Source organism: Typopeltis vanoorti, chromosome 5 (genome assembly GCF_054136105.1).
Source record: "Typopeltis vanoorti isolate ZY-2024b chromosome 5, IOZ_Tvanoo_1.0, whole genome shotgun sequence".
Taxonomy (NCBI): domain Eukaryota; kingdom Metazoa; phylum Arthropoda; class Arachnida; order Uropygi; family Thelyphonidae; genus Typopeltis; species Typopeltis vanoorti.
Genome location: NC_143553.1, coordinates 76,155,882 through 76,177,174, shown reverse-complemented (window position 1 = coordinate 76,177,174; position 21,293 = coordinate 76,155,882). Strand labels below are relative to the sequence as shown.

The window sequence follows — 21,293 nt, the reverse complement described above, 5'->3', positions numbered from 1 at the left end:
AACAGAGCATTATATTATGGTAAACTACAAAGATAATAAGCCGAAAGGCTATTTTACCGGCGAATTTGTTAATGAAGAGGGAGATGTTAAATCCCGTTTTATCTTATAGCCGGGTACGAAACTAGGGTCGAAATCCATCGACATTATATTATGGAAGAATATTAAAATTAGTGAGGGATCTTGCTCCACCTTTGCATGGAGTTGCCCTGGTGTTGTACTATCCAAATGATCATTTACACTTGGTTCCGCCGATAGTTTTTTCGGCATTGAAACTCTATGGATGTCGATGGATTTCGCCCCTAGTTTCGTACCCGGCTATAAAATAAAACGGGATTTAACATCTCCCTCTTAATTATTATATTATGGTATTTAGTTTTTAAATTCTTGAAAGAAAAGCATCTTAGTCAATATATAATGGATGAAACACGATAATAAAGGGTTTTGGATTGCCTCGTAGCATCAGTGAATGCCGTGGTGATCTCTTCTCTCCAGCTGGCGAGAATAAGTGTTAACTTGAAGATTTCATGACTTGAAAATGTCTTGAGGAGAAAAGGACTTATGTGGAATTATAGTGCAGGGGAAGGTAATTATAGTAGTCTTAGAAACTAGCTTGTTGAAGGAATTCGAAAGTGGATAGGCAGTAGTAGTAGTGCATGGGAAGTAATTAAGAATATTTTGTAAAAGAAAAGTCCAATTCTATACCAGGAGTGTGGAAAAAAAAAAATGGTGACTAAGGAAATAAATTAGAAATTGTAGATTGAACAATGCATGGAAAAATTATAAAGTGAGAAATAGAGTACACCTGCCCGAGGAATATAAAGTTTAAGATAGGATGGTGACTAACATAGTTTAAGGAAGGAAAAATTTGAATTTGAGCGCAAATTAGCACTACCGTCGAGTGATAATTCCAATGAATTCTTTCGTTACATGGCAGGAACGGAGGAATGACTCTGAATAAATGGCATTACTATGTAAACAAGTCATAGCGTGATCAATGCGAATGAACAAGAAGCACCTATACTTGACTTAGTATAGGTGCTTCATGATCACTTTGTTAGGTAATTTCAGCAGCTTTTATTCTTAGTGCCATAGGTATAGCGGATTATACTCTCTAGAGGGATAGTAGTAGATCAAAGGATTAATTAGAAGTCAATGACAAGTATGTATTTAAAATACTAAGCACTCCATATATCAGTAAGCAGACTGCCATTAACCTGACTGTTTATTAAAAGTCTTGTAGCTGAAAGGGGCCCCAAGTAGCGGAATGAGGATAAGATAGTGTCATTGCATAAAGGTAGTGATAGAATGGAGCATCAGATTATATATTTGACTACCTCGTCTTACTGCTGTGTGCTTGTTAAGATTTACGAGAAATAAGTAGGAGCTCCTATACAATCATAGGAAGATGAGGGTAATATTATCTGTGGCGGTCATGCGGATTTGTTAAGGGAAGCTCGTATTACAATAGTCGGGTTGCTTTCAATAATAATAAAGTAATAAGAGTAATTGATTAGGAAAATGTATGCACTGTAATTTTGATGAAATTTGTAAACACATTTGAGAAGTTGTCAATACAAGTTGATATTTGATTTGCAACGTATGGGTTTGGATATTATATTGGAAATGCAAAAGCGCTTTGTAGACATCAAAGAATTGTGTATGGGAGATAAAAATCAGAGATATATAAAATTATCAATGTGATTCCACGGGGATGGGTATTGCGACCATTACTGTTTAGCCTCCATCTCAATAATATTGTTACCGGACTGCAGTGAGGTATTCAGTTGTCGGAAGATAACATAAAGCTAAGTAGCATTATCAGATACACTCATGAGCAAAAACATTACTACCACCCACCCTGTTTTTGGCCAATCAGTCTCTACTGTTGGCGGGAAACAGATCGGTGGCGGCTGTATCCTGGTATAGGGCTTGTTCTCATGAACATCACTGGATCCGGATCCTCACATCCCCCACTGAACATACTTTGACCGCTAATTCTTACCTGGGAGACTGCTTCCGGCCAGATATTGCCCTACATAGTGATAGCATGACCAGATAGACCTAATCTCTTCAGAGACTCCCCTATCGGTGGCTTATGGGACGTTGTTCGGTTTAGCTGGTCCAGAATACCTCAGGGCATCTCCCGTGGTCTAGTGGAATCAAGGATCAGACAGTTATCTCGGCACGAAAAGATCCAACGGTCTAGGTGGTCATAATGTTTTGGCTCAAGAGTGTATGAGTGCCGAAATAGTTGGCCTTAAGTACCCTACGAATAAGCTTGAAAGGCGGATAACTGAATGAGAGTATCGTTTTAACATCACTAAGTATAAGATTTTGAGCTTTGGATTCATAGAATGGAGGCTGCTGAAGGGAAGGCAAATGGGATCTTGTGGTGATACTGGATAGAAATTCGAATTTCAAGAAAAAGGTTGTAAAAATAATTCAGAGTATTGTTGCACTGCTGATCAATGTCCTTATTAGAGATAGTTACAGGTAGTCATTATTATTTAAGATGTGGTAGTTCCATTGTATAAGGTCCTGATCAGACAATATCTGTACTATTGTGCTCAGAGATCTGGTCGCCAGGATTTGAAGACGAAAAAAACAGGGTGCAGAGGCCGTAGACAAAAACTATTTCAGAGCAGTGACATTTCAAAGATAGATTAAATAAATGGAATTCTGTCTATATAATTGATAGAACAGATTGAACGTACGCAATCTGCAAAATATTGGTGGGCAGAAGAATAAAGGATAATATGATATGAAGATGTTGAAGCTCTTGAGAGGTATTTACCAGATGGATGTAGAAGACATTTTTCAAATAGTATAATAGTTAAGAGTTCTACCTGCAAAGGACAAGACGCTCTCCTTAATAGCACAAAGTAGTGTTGAATAAGCGAGTAATAAGTTCTTTTAATATGCAGTGTGAAGAATGAGCGGAGCGGAATTCGTTCTCTGGATGCGTTGTAAATGTTGAATGTGGATGAGTTTCAGATTTATGAGAGGCACCAACTAGAGTAGACTTTCCACCATGAGTGGAAAGTCAGAATCGTAATAATTTGTTGTAAACGCTTCTCCCTTCATCTGAATATGTGACTCCAAGAAAATAATAAGAATATTGGAATTTTAGCTATTGAAATGAATGTGTATATACCTGAAACTACTCGTTTGATTTATGTGCACAACAGCACTTTTATAATAGTTCGTCACTTACGCAATTAATTTTACAAGTTTCATAAGATACAATTTCATTAAAATTTCAAAACAGAACCGCAAACAGAGGCACTTCTGCATTTGTGTATATGTAACAGTGGTGTGTGCTCAATCTTTTTTTACTACGCGAGCTACTTTTCTATAAAAAGTTATTCGGCGATCTACTCTCTTATATAGATCACGTTCCCCCAACCTGATATCTGATTACGCATAAATTAACAACTAAAAAAAAAAAATACACAACTAAAAACTTTATTTGTGTATTTAAAAATTTATTTATCACTTTTAATTATTTTAATACAACAAATATTTTAATACAACAAAAAATATTAGAATAAAATATTTATTTCTCTGTCATAAATTTAGTTTAATCCTTTATGCAAGTGTGAGCAAACAAAGTTTGCACCTGAAAGTATCTTCAGGACTGAGGTAAGGTGGTACAACACCGGGAAACTTGTTGCAATGGTGGAGCAAGCTAACATCACTCCTCAGTATCTCCCATAATGCAAAACACATCTCCTTGCGGATATGTATAATGTTATGCATTAAGGGAAGGGCCACTACCCAGACTGGTTTCGACCTTTACTGAGGTCTCTTCAGTGGGAGCAAGACCCAAGTGGAGATACTAGGCAGAAGCATCAGCAAGGTCATCTCTACCTATAGGAGTTGCCAAACAGTGTGCCACCTTTTTATTAAATTACTCTGGATTTAGAGAAAGATATTGAAAGTTTATTTTTCACTTGGTCAGACTATAATAAATTTAGTTTAATCCTTTATCCAAGTGTGAGCAAACAAAGTTTGCACCTGAAAGTATCTTCAGGACTGGGGTAAGGTGATTCAGGCGCAAACTTTGTTTGCTCACACGTGGATAAAGGATTAAACTAAATTTATTATAGTCTAACCAAGTGAAAAATAAACTTTCAATATTTATTTCTCTATTTTGGAAAACCAAAGTTAGAAAAACAACAGACTGATTACAAACTCACAAGTTACAGGAAATGTTGGTTGATTAAAAAAAAGTTAATGTGAAATTTGGCATTGTTTGGACCTCGCAATATTTTCATAGTCAAGTTGATATGAAGAAGTGGCCAATCGCAGACAATCATCCAAATGATCATTTGTAATTTGGTTTCATAATTGATTTTTTATGACGGTCATATTTGAAAAAGCGGATTCTGACAAGTATGTCGATCCGAAACACGACAGAATTTTTCGCGCAATATCAGTTAATATTGGGAATTTTTCATGTGCATACTTCCAAATGACTTCATTGTTTATTGATTTTAAATGTAAACTATTCTGAATGTTTATTATCTCAAGTTCTGCTTCAGCTTGGTTTATATCAAATAGCCCACTAATTTTATTTGAAATTTCTGTGGTATTCAAGTTTTCTTGAAATGGATTATTGATAAAAGATACAATCATTTCAGTTTTATTAAAATCTTTAAATCTTGAATTTATTTCTTCCTCAACTAATTCTATTTCACGAATAAATTCCTTTAAATCATAGCGAAGCATTTCTTGATTTTGTTCAAAAAATATTAATAAATATGGGAGATGTCTAAATTCGCGGTCATTTATATTTTCCTTAATAAAAGTAAGTATTGTTGGAAAGTTTTTATTGAATTTAACATGTCAATTAAATTTTTATCTCTAAATTAAATAAAAAATACCTTGTAACTCTAAATTTAAATTCCTTAATTACGTACAGAAATCTACTAAAAATGATAAGTGTAACAACCATCTTTTATCACTCAATTATGGATAAATATCTCCTTTTTCATCAAGAAAAATTTTTATATCGTTAATTAATGCAAGAAATCTTTCTAAAAATTAACTTCTGCTGAGCCAGCGAACATTATTGTACAACGGAAGTTCCCTATCATCATCTGGTTGTAATTTAAATAACCGCCGTTGCAGGGCTTTTCCTCGAACAGAATTTACAATTTTAAAAATGTAATATCCAAAATATTTTTTGTGTTTAACCTTTTACTGCACAGTCTTTGTTGGTGAATAATACAATGGTACGTTAAAAAAACATCGTTTTTACATAATGAAATGAAGCCTGATTTATTACCTATCATTGCAGGAGCACCATCAGTAGTAACACACACAAGTATAAAAAGCAGAAGTTTGTGTTGTTTCACAAATTCATCAAATGCCGAAAAAATGTCTTCTCCCCTAGTCCTTCCTAATAATGGTATAATTTTCAAAAGTTAAATTTGTTCTTTACTTGAATAATCTTGAAATACCATTAACTGAGCAATATCAGTGAAGTCGTTTGATTCATCAAATTGTAATGAAAACTCAACTGGTGAACAACACACTGGTGAATGTCTGCCATTAACCTGGCCTGGAAATTTTTCTCTGGCAATTGGAACTCTTCCTTTCGGCAATTTGACTCCTTGTCTGCGGCCTACAAATAGTCTCTCTTTCCCTAGCGACGTCTCGAACCGAGAAGCTCCTTTCTGGAAGCTGGAAACTCCTCTCTCAAGCAACGTGGATCCGGGCAGTCTCTCTGACGACGACTCTGGACCTGGCGGTCTCCTCTCTGACAGCAATTCTGGAACCGGGACCCCTTCTGCTTGCTTCATCCCTTTTTATTAGGCCTTCTCTGAGAAATCGCATGAAGTTTGGCAATCCCCAAAGAATAGGTATGAGTCTTTCATTTTATGTTTCAAGTTCGGCACGCCTTTTGTTCTCCTCCGCTTTCTTCTGAATATAAGTTGCTGGCCATCGGAAAGTTGTTTGAACTCTTTTTCTGACTGACTTCGGAGATGTTTACACTTAGAGCCTGCAAGCCTTTCTCATACATACAAGTTTTTTCAATAACATTCTTTCTAATACTGCCATGTACAGCTTCGGCGACAAAAACATTGCCTTTGTTTTTAACACTCTAACATATTCTTATTAAAGCAGTATATATTAGCTTCAAAAGAGTTATTATTATTATTATTATTATTATTCCTGATACCTCCAAGGAGTCCGAAGACTCATCGCGGGAGGACACCTACAACTGTCTCTACACCTAACCTCTACTACGAATCATCTCCATCAACGCCATCTACCGCCCACCTCCAGCACCACCACAACTAGTAATTTTTTTTTTGTCTGTAAATTGCGTGTGTTCTGAAGGGCCGATTTGTATGTATGCGGGATGAAAAACCCGAGTTTCCGGGAGAAAAAACCCTGCTACCTCCGTATGAGATCGGCTAACTCACCATCGATTGAAATCGACCAGATAAAGATTCCTCCCGTCGCGACGAGAATCGAACTTAGGCCTATTCCAATCGAAGGGCGCAATGTACCGTCGTTCTTCCAATTGCGCTACGGAGGCGCTTACAAAAACTTACAAAAAAGCTTACAAAAGCTTACAAAAACTTATTTACAAAAACATCAAATACAAACTATACCGAGACAAACAAAGTTTATTTTTTTTTACAATACTCACATGGGACTTAACATAAGTAAAAAATCAATGTAATGTGCTTTGGAATATTTAATATTTAAGCTACAATCGAGTTTTTACACTTTGCTTATAATCGTATTCACTCGGCTCGCTGTTTGACTCCACTAATCCAAATTAATTCATTTACCCGACTTATACGAAAATTACTGATTTGACAATTTTAACGAAAAATAAATAAACAATAGCAATACACTTAAAGCGAATTAAAAATAATACAAAATAATGATAATACTAAATAAAATTTTATGTTTTCAGTTTTAATTAAATTTGTAAGGAGGAATACAGAAGAGATCGACCAAAAATCGCTCCGCGATCGACGGGTTGAACACCCCTGATATATAACATCTCAAAAGTGCTTTAAAGCAGACATACTTGTAAATCAAGCTGTTTGTGTTTTTGTTGACAATAATTAATAGAAAATAATGAAATAATAAATATAAATAGAGATTTTTGTTGTTGAAATGAAGTGAATATTCTAATGGCTTTTATTCCTCTAAGGAAATGGATAAAGCAATTTTAGTCCTGACCAGCTTTTTCAAGACTGATTGGCAATCAGCCAGTTTCATACACCCTTACCCATCACTGATAGTTGGCTCAAAGCTGTCAGTAATTTCACGTGCATTTGCAGGTGAGAATACTGCCATTGTCACATAGTTCATACAACTATATATTATTGTCCGAAATGGCGTGAGGTCTGCTGTCGATTTTCTTGTGTTGTAAGATCAAAAACCTGAATGAGGAAACTTTACTTGCCTGTTGCAAAGATTGACTAACTTGGGAACCTGCTGAAAAAAAAAAGGTCGGAAAAAACCAGCAACTAGAATCGAACTTAGAACGGTCTTTCATCTGGCTGTTTAACTCTATGGAAGAGGCGCCTCCGTAGCTTAGTCGGTATAGACGAAGCCTTTTGATCAGAAAGTCTTGGGTTTGATTCCCGTCCATGACGCGAGGAACATTTATCTAGTCTTTTTGACTAAAGGTGAGTTAATCGGTCTCATATGGTGGTGGATGGTTTTTCATCTCTCAAAACAGGCAAACCATTCCAGTGAACACATCCATCTACAAACATAAAATATTTAGGGCAAGGAAGGCGACGGGAAACCACCCTGTACCATAAATGTTCCCTAGTGAAGTAGAATATTGTTACACACACACACACACACACACACACACACACACACACACACACACACACACACACACACACACACACACACACACACAATCTACCAATAATTGTCTGGCCACCCCTCCTGTTTGAAGTTATGGAGCATTCCAGGTTTGTTAATAACATAAAAACCAGTGTACATATAGTAGGAAGCAGTATTTCATCGAAGCAGTTGAATACAGGTGGTATGACAACATGACATAGTGACTTCGAGAGTGGTGTCATCGTGGGATGTCACATTGGTGGTATGTTCATATGTGCCATTGCCACTCAACTGGAGCATCCGAAATCAATGGTTGGCGATGCGATCAACAAATGGAGGCATCCTGGCATCACTAGTGTAGGAAAACACCCAGGCAGCCACCGAAAATGACTAACAGGGACAGGAGGGGTATTAAAACGAGTAGCATGTAAAAACCACCAACAATCGGCACGGACCATCCTTAATGAGTTCCAGAGAGCCAGTGGTACCATGGTGAGCACTAATACTGTATGGAAAGCACTCCATTTGCTGGTTTTCACAAAAGAGCATTGGCACACAAGCTGAACATAAAAACGAACAAGGCGGCTTGTCTGGCCTGGTGCCAAGAGTGTGTGAACTATACAGACCAGTGGAAAATGGTACTCCGGAGCAATGAATGAAGGTTCACCAGATTCCACTCTGATGGCAAGGTGTGGGTGTTGAAGCAGTCTGGTTTAGGCTTGTTACCACAGTGTGTTGTACCCACAGTAAAGTTTGGTAGAGGAGTAATGATGTGGTGTGCATTCAGCTGGTTTGGAGTGGGACTACTGGTTGTTGCCTGTGATTCCATGAAGGCAGCTCAGTACCATGATATTCTGGATAACCAGGTGCTGCCTGTATGGAGGTTTTATGGAACGGACCCGTGTTACTATCAAGACGACAATTCCCCATGTCACAAAGCTGCAGCTGTTATGGTATGGTATGAGGAGATGGGTGTTAAACGACTGCACTGGCCTGTAGAGTCTTGACCTCAATCCCATTAAACACCTGTGGGACGAATTGGAACGGCGATTGATGTCCAGAGTAGCATGTCATCGATCTGTCTCTGAACTCAATGCTGCTTCGATTGAGGAATGGAGAATAAATTCCACCTGATGTTTGCTGCACATTGGTGAAAAGCCTTCTTCAAACGGCAGGAGATGATTAATGCCAAAGGTGGACATATCCGATATTAGGGTTCGCCTGTTGGTATCAATTGTAATTTGCTCAAGTGCCCAGACAATTGGTAGATAGCCTAAATTATATATATATATATATATATATATAACTTCGAGCGTTCAAAATAATTGTATAAATTATTGGTTTTTAGCATATTTGTATTCAAAGATCCAGTCATGTGTAAAACGTAAAAATTTTAATGCTATTTAACTGCTTTATTTTGTTTCTAATTAATTGTTATGCAACTTCCTCTGTACATATTAGCATGTCTCCTGCGATTTTATTATGTAATTATATTATAATGATATGTAAGATGTATATTATATGAATGTACATATATGTAAATAAAAAAATCAGTTAGCACCTTTTATTCCCTTATAGGGAGTAGGTGAGGCCTTTATACCCTATCTAGCTTTTGTAGACTGAGTGGGCAGTTCAATCTCCATCGGTAGCCAATTAGAGATAGCTGGCCCATGTCTATCACTAATTATAGCAGCCACCGATGAAGATGCTGTCAAATAAGTGCTGCCATCTCTTGGTACCTAACCTTAACAAGATATATTACTATCTGAAATAATGTGGGTACTACATTCGATTTTCTTGAGTTTACGGGATAAAAATCCTGAGTTTCGAGGAGGAAAATCCCGCTTGCCCATGCCAGAGATCGACTAACTCGGGGATCGGTCTAAGAAAGACTTAGAAAAAGTTCCTCCAGTTCCTCCTTCAAGTTCTAGACTTGAACTTAAGTCTAACTTCGAGCGACCAAGCGCAGAGGACGCAAGTGCCACTTCAACTGAGTATATTTTATTAAAACGATAACAAGTAAATATATAGTAGTAAAATATTTACATCATAAATGGATATATACATACAGATTACATTCAAGTTTACCTCTTAATACCTTTGTACTACTGTTATCAGATCAATAACAAATAAATACACAGTAGTAAAAATAAACACATCATAAGTAGATATATGCATCATATATTTACATTTGTTTTAACCTCCTTAGGGGTACTGTATTACTATTTGTTACAAGTAATTCATTTTGTGAATTTACTTCTCATGGTCTTTAACAGGGATCAGTTACATGACATTTCAATTAGTTAGATTTAGGTTTAACTCTTAAAAATCAGCTAACGCCTATTTGTTCCGGTATATGGAGTAGGCGGGGACGTTTACCCTATCTAACTTTTGGAGACTGAGTGGGCAGTTCAATCTTCACTGGTAGCCAATCAGAGAGATAACTGGCCCAAGGCTATCACTGATTCATCGGTATGCAGTGAAGAAGGCGGCAAGCTTGTGTCGCCATCTCGTGGTTCCTAACCCTAATACAATATTTTTAATGTCTGAAAATAGTGTGGGTTCGACGGTCGATTTTCTTGAGTTTACGGGACGAAAAACCCGAGTTTCCTGGAGAAAAAACCCGCTAGCCCGTGCCTGAGATCGACTAACTCGGGAACCGGTCGAAAAAAGGTTTAGAAAAATTTCCTCTAGTCGGCGACTAGATTTGAACCACCAAGTCCTTTCTTTGTGCGTTCAAGCACTGTAGAATGCAAACGCCACTTCTACTGAGCTACAGAGGCTCTTGGTTTAACTCTTAATACTTTTGTATTACTGTTATTAACAATCTAAATTGTTAGCTATTTTACCACACCATTATTTGATTACATATTTCGAGTCCTTAAAGTTCACTTTGCATTCCTGATAATTGATGCTCTGTCCCTCTCCCACACACCAGAAGAAAGACTACATATATACCAGTGGCGGCCCGTACATAAGCACTGCGATACTGCAGCACCCCCAAGGAAAAAATGAAAAAATTAAATTTTGTTTGTGTTTATAAATAATAACAATTATATAAATTACAACATTATATAAATGCAGTACAACATGTTAAAGGTTACGGCTTATGTTTTGACCTTGATTGAATAGTTAATAATTGGAACTGTTCGATTAACGCTTTAGATTACGTTTGGATAAATTTTGTTTGGATGTTTTCACCTCCCGTTCTGTCATACATATGGTCACACCAATATGTCCAGATGGTATACATTGTTATGATAATTATGATTGTTTGTACTCTGCTTAACTTTTTCTGTGTTTCACAAGACTCCAGATTTCTCTGCTTTTTTACAATAAATCATCATGTGATAAAGTGTTTCCGGCTCTTTACAGAATTGACAGGTTGCATGACCATCTAGTGGTATTCATTTTGCTACAACCCACAATTTGGTTGCCAAACATGCATGATGGACTTTGAAGAAAAAGGTTTTGTAGAACGGATTTATTAAAAGACGAAATATATTGTTTAACACTGAACTTAGTTTGATCTCCCCTCTTTTTTGTTCTCGATGCTGTGGTATTGGAAAAATGGTTCTAGTTAGCTTTGCATATATTGCTCTTGTTTTCGTATATAGTAATTTCTCAATGCCATAATTTTTTTATATAAACCGGTATCCTTCAGCCATTTCGGTGAACATTCTGGGTGGTCTCTTTTTGATCGAAGGAAGAAAGCTGATGACTTTGTCAGAGAGGCACTTTTGTAGAAAAGCAATTGCACATCCATGGTATGATTTATTATGTGCTTTTGCTGCAGTTATGGCTCTGATAATCAAGGTCTTTAGGTGTATGTTAACTAGGTTGAGATCCCTACCTTCCATTTCGTGAAAAAGTGTTGTACGGCGCATTGGTTCATATTGTGAACTCCATATGTATGTTGCAAAGAGCCTGTGAATTTTATCTATCCACTGTCCATGGTATGGAATGTTATGTATTTTGTACCACAGTCCGCAGGCTAAGTATATTGCAAATCCTAGCTTTGCCTCTCACGGAAAGGTGTCTATTTCGCATATTATTAATTTTTTTTTAAATATGGCTTCATACAACTCTTTCCATTGATTTATTTACATAATGTGTCTATACCTCCAATTTTTATTCCTAATACTGGCAAGTAGTTTTATCTCAACATTCCAGCCGCTATTTTTGGTTCCTTCTTCCAGTCACCAACCACTAAACAGTAGGACTTCGCCACGTTCACCCTAAGAGATGAAGCCTTTGCAAAGGAGTCCAATATTTTTATTGTTTCCTCCATGGATTTTTCATTTTCTAGTGTGAGTATGTCGTCCGCATAAGCTAGCAATTTTGCTTCGCTTTCTCCATGAATATTTATTCCTTGAATTTGTTTATTTGTGTTTATTGCTCTGATTAGTGGTTCGATTGATAATACAAAGAGGGCCATAGAGAGGGGGTCCCACGAGCTACACAGGCCTCCTGTACATATATGTATATAATGAAATTGAATTGCATAAATTTTTGTAACTTTATGCATATCGTAACCTGGATGAGCTGTTGCTCTTAGGTTACACTTATTCAACATTTTGTTTAACATTTGTTCAACATTTTGTACTATTATAGGAAGCTTACAAATAATAATTTTTTTTTTAGAGAGACTTGTATAGCTCAGTGAAAGTGATGCTCGCATCCTCCACTTCCACTGTTTTGATTAGTGCATCATTTTTTTCCAAATACGCAAATACCCAAATTCGATTAGTGCGCCTCTAAAATTCGATTAGCGCGCCTATATACATCTTAAAAATAAATGTTACAGATTTAAAAAAATTTCTATCTATACATTTTTATGGCTGACTATTTTAAAAAATCACTCACCAGAATGAAATAATTTAGTTACCGATTTAAAACATTTTATAAAGTTATTTTTAATGGCATACTACACTACTTCCATGTACACTATGTATACTATGTTCCAAATTTTTACCGCCAAAATTTATGTCGTCTGTTATAGTACGCCCACAGATTCGAGACCCTTCGACACTTCTGCGCATGTTACAAAAAGGAGAATCCATTCCGATAATAGGGTAATCAATCCGTCTTCTGGGATGAGTTGTTTATTATTACACGTCAGAAAATTGACTTCTCTTTTATGATCATTGTAGTTTTAAAGTGGTAACGGTTTTGCTTGTATAACAGTTGGGAAATTTTATCTATAAAGCACGTGATTTCGCGTGTTGGCGACCAATTCGTACGTCCTTCATTTCTTTCTTCCCTTCAATGATAAAGTCCAAGAATTAATTAAATCTCATTCTGAAGAATTGAGTGATTCCGACCTGCTAAATTTAGATGCAAAACGAGAAGATCCCGAAGAATATGAAGAAACTTTTACCACTGATAGTCAGCCAAAAGAGATTTCACAGAAACAATTTGAAAATAATTTTCGTACAATCGAAGTTTTTAAGCAGCAATGCTTGGAGGCTGACTCTAATGAATAGAGAAGCAGTAAAATTTGCAGAAGAGTAGAAGAGGCAATAGGACCATACCGTCGGTTGTATGAAAAAAAGAAACAAAATGCTCACCAAACTACGTTAGCTCAATTCTTTGTTAAGAAGTAGAATAGTAAAATTTATAATCTGAATATGATTTATTGTCTTTCAGCTTCATGATTTTCCTTTAACTAGGCCCTGAGACATACCCTAATTCTTTTATAAAGAAATTAAGGTACAAAAAAGAAATCTGAGGAACGAATTATACTTTTTCCCATAGGTTATTATATTCAATTAGTGCGACTTCGATTAATCTAGGCAGTACAATACAGCAGTCCCTCGCACTAATCGAGGGACTGCTGTATATACTGTATAAGCTATTTCCACAGGCACCACAGTTTTGTATGCGTTTATAAATTCTGAATATATATATAATCTTAAATTGTTTGGTTCTGCATCATATATTTTTAAAAATTGCTGATACTAATCCTTTATAATTTTGCTCGAAATTTAACTTTTAATTTTAGTTCAAATCAATTATAATTGTATTCATGCTTATAGCTTTCCTATGGGTTTCAATTGAAGGGGTAATTATTCAGAGTACGCTGCTGATATTTTCATTCATCCTAATCTTTGGAACATATAAAGTAAGTATTAAGAAATATTCCATATAATTATCTAGACATATAATTTTGATTTTGCCTAATTTTTCTATTAGAAATGGTCCGATTAAAACCAGAATTGTAACGAATCGACATATTTCAACAAAGATATCAAATACTAAATTTAATTAAATTCCATCCAGCTATCCAGAAATCATTGCTATCAGATCTAGTCAATTGCCAAATAAAACTACCAGACTGAAACCAAAATTGAACCATGTATATATTCCGATGTTCATTCCAAATCCCAAAACAACCAGAAGTGGAACTTGAGGAAGAACTATCCATGCTAAATAGGGATTCTGAAGATCAGATCTTCATTTACAACAAATGGTTGAGAATTCATGGGAATATAACAAGGATCTGTATTTAAGTTTTGTAAATCTGATAAAATGGCCTCTTTTTCTAAAAAACTTTCTCATTTATCTGTTCTATAACACCTCGATTGTTAACTTTTATGTCTCTATCATATCCTCCTATCTAAAATTCACCGAAACCTACATCTGTTCTCATAGTCAACATCCAACACCTCCTGAGAGTCAGGAATTTATCGAAAGAAAGCATAATTTCTTAGTACCTATCATCTCTCCCTCTCTCTCTCTCTCTCTCTCTCTTCCCTTGAAACATTCACTGACGACGCACTCACAGTGTCCACTGGCAGTATTCCATGCACTCACTACACGCCATGAAAAAAAGAGCCCAAATCTCACATAATTCCTGACTGCAGAATTACTCACTTTCTAGGGGGATGACTCTTAGATGTTTCCCCCACTTGCGATAAGCTGCAAATTTTCTCTTGTATTGACATTATAGTTCTCCTTACCTTGCATGTCTCTATCATATCTGTTCTTCTTCTATTGATCAAACTCTGAAGGCCGCACTTCTAGTTCGTCTTAATATGCAAAGTTCCCACAAGCCAAATACGGTTTATGTAGCGTGTGCTAGATCTTTTTACTGGTTCCTTATTTCCGTGGAACCGAGGTGACCATATCTGAACACAATAATGCACATACAGTTTTTAGCAAGGCCTTGTAAAGTGGAAAAATAACTTTACAAGACCTTGCTGAAAACCACATCTGCATTATTGTGTTAAAGTTAGTGTTTTTTGAATGTTTCTTTTTTCCTGTATTGCAGTTATCTGATGCGATGGCTTAACCACTTAGCGATATGACCTCAGAACTTTAACTCATTGTCCACATTATCCTCAGATCTCTAACTTTATCTATAATTTGCAACATATTATCATTAAATATAAGTCGGTCCTCAATGTCTTTATTCCAAAATGGATAAACCTGCACTTAGCAACATTAAACTGATACACATTAGCATTTGCCCATATAATCAGTCATTCAATCCAGCTTTCAAGGATTCTGTATCAGATATGACGCTTTTTTTTTACCGATCAAACACAGCATCATCAGCATATAATGAATTGTTTCCTCAAATCATCTCCAATATCATTAATGTACAAGTTAAACAGGAACGAACCCAAATCTGAATCTTGTGGCACCTCAAGTCTTCTTATTTGTTAAACTTTGTTCCTCCATACATCACTCTTTGATACTTCTCAGACACCCTACAACGCATGTCACAAACTTATTTTGCATTCTCAGTAAAAATCCCTGGGCACAATCCAGAATTATCATGCTATAACTCCCCTCTTTATCCAATTTTGCTGTCACTCTATTGTAAAACATGAAGAGATTGGTAAAACAAGACCTACGTTTAACAAATCCATGCAATCATTATAAAGGATCAGTGTTATCTACCTGCCTCTAAATTAATTTCTTACTAACCTCTCTAATACCTTAATGACTTCTCCAGAGACAGAGATTGGTTTATAATTGACTGGGTCAGTTATAGCTCCATACCTTGCTCTCCCTCTTTCCCTCAATAGCAATCGTGTTTGCCCACTCGTACAAAAGATTAGTAGGACAGCTAATTTACTAGCACTTTCCTTTAGCGCACATGCTGATATCTCTCCCAAAAACTCACTGTTACGTTTGCATCAAACTCTTGGAGTATTTTTAATACTAAACCTCTGATACTTTTATCTTTTCATCAAGATCCATCTAAGCTTAAAAAGAACTAACGGGTTTCTCTATAATGGATACTTATCAAAGTGATTACTTAATGAATCATCAGCTAATTCCAGTGCATTCGACATCTTACTGCTCTCTGTATTTACTACGGTTATCCTTCTATGATCATTCTTACTTTTATTCGTGACATAGCGAAAGAATTCGATCACATTTTCTTTGATCCCCCAGCCAACTTCTTTTCACAGTCCGCTTTCACCCTCCTCACAATTGTTTTACTCACCTGGCCTGTTCTTTACTGGTTATATGATTTCTCATCACATTTTGTACGATATAGGCTCTATAATATTTTCTTTTTATATAGGCACTTTAAAGATATTCATGGAATTAACTCTTCTGCAATTAATTATGAGTTATAACTTCACTAAACTTCCTCAGAACATCTCTTGACCGCTTTCCATTACATTTCTAATTTCCCTGTCATGTACTTTCTCATATGATGGCATAGCTGCAAGCTGCCTTCGCAATGTATCACGGTCATCTGTTATAGTACTGCATGTACCCTTCTTAAACAAGGCTCTTACATGCACTGCCATTTTCCAAGTCAAAAATACATCACCACTTTCACCAGTTGAAATAAAACGTCAATTCATTTGCACTCAGAGATTCTCAGATATTATTACGAGATATAATATTCGTACAACATCAGCCACTTGGCAACTTGATGTTTAAGGGAGTTGTCCCTCAGTAAATTTCTTTGTATAAATTCTTTTTCTCCTCGAGTTTATATCCTCATGATCGAAATCATTCATAATGATAGCGCTTTTTGTATGTGCAGTTCCGAGTCCCTCTTCAACTGATCCTGGTTTATGCGAATTGATTAAATGCTTGTTCGCAATCCTTAATCTTTTTATTTAAAAAAAAATCTTGCTCTTTATGTCTTTAAATGACCGTTTTATTTAAATTAAGGGGATATTAAACCCCACATTGTTTTAAAACCGAATAAGAAACTCAAAGATTGGAATCAGAGAGTTTTATGCCGAATATAGTAAACTATAAAGTATCGGCGACCATTAGCGTGAGCTAATGCAAGTAACCTTAGTAGGTAGTACAATACCGGACAATCGCAGCAAAGGTGGTAAAGTTCTAATCGCTATTCTTAGGTATTTTCCATAATGTAAAAACACATTTCCTAGGAAATGTATGCTGTTATTACATTACGGAGGGAGGTCACTACCCAGACCGGTTTCAGCCTTTTTTGAGGCTTCATCAGTGAGTAGCTAGACCGATTAATACCAAAGTGTATAGCGAAAAGAACTTATATACTCTGCTATACGAGTTTCCAAACAGGTGCAACCATTTTATTGTCTTTCTTATATGGTGTTTAAATGGTTTCGCTTTTTTAAAGCAGTAACAGTAATCTTTCGCCATGCTTTGGATGATATTCTCTTTCAATCTCCTTTATATGCTAGTGAAAATTTTCGACGATCGTCCTCATCTTCGTTCACTGTATATTATCAGGAAAATATTCTCAATAAGAATACAAAACAATGAACTTTCTTGTTTAGTAAAACCCAATCTTTTTAATTTCTTAAGCATATTTTCCACTATGCATTTGAATTAGGAACTTCCCGAGAAATTTTTCATTTTGTAACCAATCTATGCTCTTATTATTATTTTTTAGTTGTGATCTTGCGATCTTTCCTTCGAATCTTATAACTGTAGCACAGATTTTTTTTTTTTTCGCGTGACATCAGAATAACATAAATTTTTATCAAAGCGACAACATGCGTGATTCTCGTCAAATGCCATAACAAACTGCTTCCCCTTTCCCAATTTTGTGTAGAGGGAATGGTAAGGTAAGTTTACTTCGTTTTACCAAAATTTTCTTGAGAATACAGGTAACTCTCGTATAACGCGGATGTTAGGTTCCGCAGAAATGTCGCGTTATATAAATCGCGTTATGCGAGTCTCAGATCACATAGAAAAAGTAGGGTTATGTTCCGAAATCGTTTTTTTTTTTTTAAATTATATAAACAACAATGACATGTCCAACAAAAAAAAAAAAATTTTATTTAATTCAGGTAATTCATGTACGTTAATAAAACATAAACTATGAAACAAATACATGGTATAAAAGTATAAAAATTACAAATTGTACTTAAACTTCATTGCACATAATGCATAAATGTTTTAGGCAAAATGAAATAGTGCATATTTTAATCTTTCATAGCACGAGGATTTGAGGATTGGTTAATAAACACTGGTTTTGTCATGTAATCGCCTGATGCATTTCTACAAAACAGTACAGTAATTCTATCTTTGGAAACTTTGAATCCAGGAGCTGATCTTTCATTTTTCGAAATATATGTGCGTTTTTGCACTTTTTTCCAATATAACCCGGATTCATCCGCATTGAACACTTGGTCTGCACTATAAATGTTTATAAACTTTGAGAGTTTTTTTGTTTAATAAGATTTCCATCCACAGGAATTTCTTTTGAGGTGCAATCTTCTATCTAAATCATTACAGATTTCTCCATTTTCCCATTAGAATATCGCTTACACGAGCAACGTGTTTTGCACTTATCGTTGACCCAGCAATAAACACTTTCTCGGATTTCATGTTCATTTTGTTTGATTGTTCGAATTGTTGATTCATTTAAATTCAAAGTCCCTGCAAAAACTCCTGGTTTTTCTCCATTTTGCAACCGATCCAAGATTTTGAATATTTTTCTTCGAGAGAAATTAATTTTGTTTTCAATGTTGGTTTTTCCCTTTCGTTGTAGTTTGTGGCGATTACTATAAATATAATTTTTTACACAAAAAAGTAAGCATTACATATTGTATGTAACTCACCAGAAAATAAAGCGCTCGGCTTCAGATGAACATACTTATGATTTTTAATGCACTTTCCTGGCAGAAACGAGGACAATTTTCAACAATAAACGTTTTATACGGTAAACAATTGAGGTACATGCGTGCTAAAGGGTATTTTCCCTAATATAAATTCGCTACTTATAATTACACGCAGGATACAGGCAGGCACAAATTTAACGAAGATAAAATTTGATTTTTAAGTCGCACGGTGAAAAACATATGAAAAGATAAAGGGTTTCTACAATTTGTAGACTGTTTTTATCAGAACCGTGTTGTATAAATACCGCCTTCAACAAGGGTTATTACAATTTTAGACCGCGTTATATTGAAACCGTGTTTTATAAGTATCGCGTTATACGAGGGTTACCTGTATTTGGAGAGTGGAATGAAGATTTTTCTCTTTGACAGATACTTTTTTACCTACTACGAAACTTACTGTGCTATTGATGAAGAAAACGGTGTTATTTCTTTTTCAGAGTTCGATATTATCATAAGTTTCTTTTTTAAGTGAACGGATTATCAACTTGAAGAAGCAAAAATATTAGCAGTTTGTAAAACAGAACAACTTTCCTCCTTTACTGCGAAAACCTCCATGGCCTTGGAAGGTTTCTTCATTTCTCAAAATTAGTTGTAAGTTGAAGAATATTGCTACAGCATACACCAGCTAACTCTTCTAAAAAGGAGAAGAAAAAAAAAGGTATGGTATACGATCATTCTCACGTCTGCTATACCCGAAAACACAATCCTTTAACAAGCGGATTCTTAGTAGTCTCACTTCCAGTGTCTCTGTACAGAATTCTACGACATAAACATGGTCTTTGAATGCATACAGTTCCAACTTATCTTAACTCATTTTGTAAAGATCTGAATTCTGTTCCTGAAAGTAAAACTTCTTAGATAAAAATGATGAATTACATTGTGAGTATTTACCATACTTTAATGATGGTTATTACAGTTTTACCATCGGCAATTTTTATATCTGAACGCATTTTTAACTTCGAATGTGGGTTATATAATGGGTTAACTTACACATTGCAATGATCATAACTTATGTATTATTACAATAGGTAATTTTCTGATTATTATGTTTATCTTACGTATCTGTTAATGTCTGCAAATAGTAAAAAAAAAAAAAAATACAAAGTGCCTGCTAGTGCTAGTGATATTGATTTTACTGATCTAATTATTCATGAAGTTATTACACTTTGCAAATTATATTTTCAGAGTAAATATTGTCTCTTCCTTCCATGGTGTATTTTGATGGTCGGCATTCTTATTGGTCATATCGCTAAAATGTGTTGGATGTTCACGTCTGAGGTATGTTTCTTAATTTCTTGAAATTGGTTTTAAAGCCAATCATAAGCGAAAAACAAAAATTAAATGCAAGTTGTATTTTCCTATCATGACAAAAGTTGGACAAAAAAAGTGTTACACAAATGTCACTATAATAAGTTTTTCTCCATTACTATAAAGTTTATGTTTCACATCTCATTCCAAGAAAGACAAAAATGTAGGATACAAATAAAGGAGTGAGGAGGTATACAAGCTTCATTATACTTTGCACAAAAACGTGCGAAGTTAGTTGATTTCTCGTGCAAGCAATTATGACTTTGCTCACTCTGGAACTCAGATTTTAAACATTCGCATCCCATAAAAATCGAACTTCAAATCATCTATTTCAGAGAACAATACGAATTAGTTAGGGTTTAGGACTTGTGCTGCTAAACCTCAACTCGTTGGGTGCAGTTGTCTGGTATTCTCGCTTGTGGAACCTCTTCATCTCTTCTTCATCGCCAAGAAACTCAGCTGACCAGATCTGCGCACAGTAATCAAGATGGGGTCTTATTAAGGCTCGATGAAGAGGAATAATAACCTGCTTATCTCTGCTCATCAAAGTATTCAATAAAATAATCTGATGAGCTGCTTTAGCCACTTTTGCTATGTTCTCTCTAAACTTCAACTCTCTATCCACCAACACACCCAAATCTTTGGCTTCGTCAATCTCCTGGAGTACAATTCTATTAATGTGGTATACTGCTGGTAATATTTTCACCCCAAAATGCATAACCTTACATTTTGCCACATTAAACTGAGATCCACTATCCTTTGTCCAGACTGATAGTCTCTCCAAATCATTCTGCAAATATTCATGGCTTATAATAATAACAATAATAATATATTTCAGTTATATATATATAACTGAAATGTAGTTGCACAACCTGTAGGATCAGCTAGACTTGCATCACTTGCAGGCGCAAACTTGACTTGTTTGTCTGTTTTGCTTACTTGGGAAATGGCGTAAAACCAGGTTTAAAATTGCTTGGTATTTTTAACATATAACTGAAATATATATATATACGTACAGGGTGTTCGGGATAAATTTGACAGTTTCGTAAGGAAAAA

General features: G+C 35.5%; 1 protein-coding gene across 2 annotated transcripts in view; it reads left to right on the top strand.

The window, feature by feature from the left end:
* The window catches only part of LOC150106551 (uncharacterized), a 53,245-nt gene that overhangs the window by 19,158 nt on the left and 12,794 nt on the right, over positions 1-21,293 (top strand). The window contains exons 3-5 of one of the 2 annotated variants that reach the window (XM_090393202.1): positions 5,655-5,867; positions 13,872-13,957; positions 20,115-20,207. In XM_090393202.1, coding sequence (XP_090249328.1) covers positions 5,655-5,867; positions 13,872-13,957; positions 20,115-20,207 — 392 coding nt within the window. The remainder of the gene's footprint in view (positions 1-5,654; positions 5,868-13,871; positions 13,958-20,114; positions 20,208-21,293) is intronic. The other variant, XM_090393203.1, reaches the window with a different exon arrangement.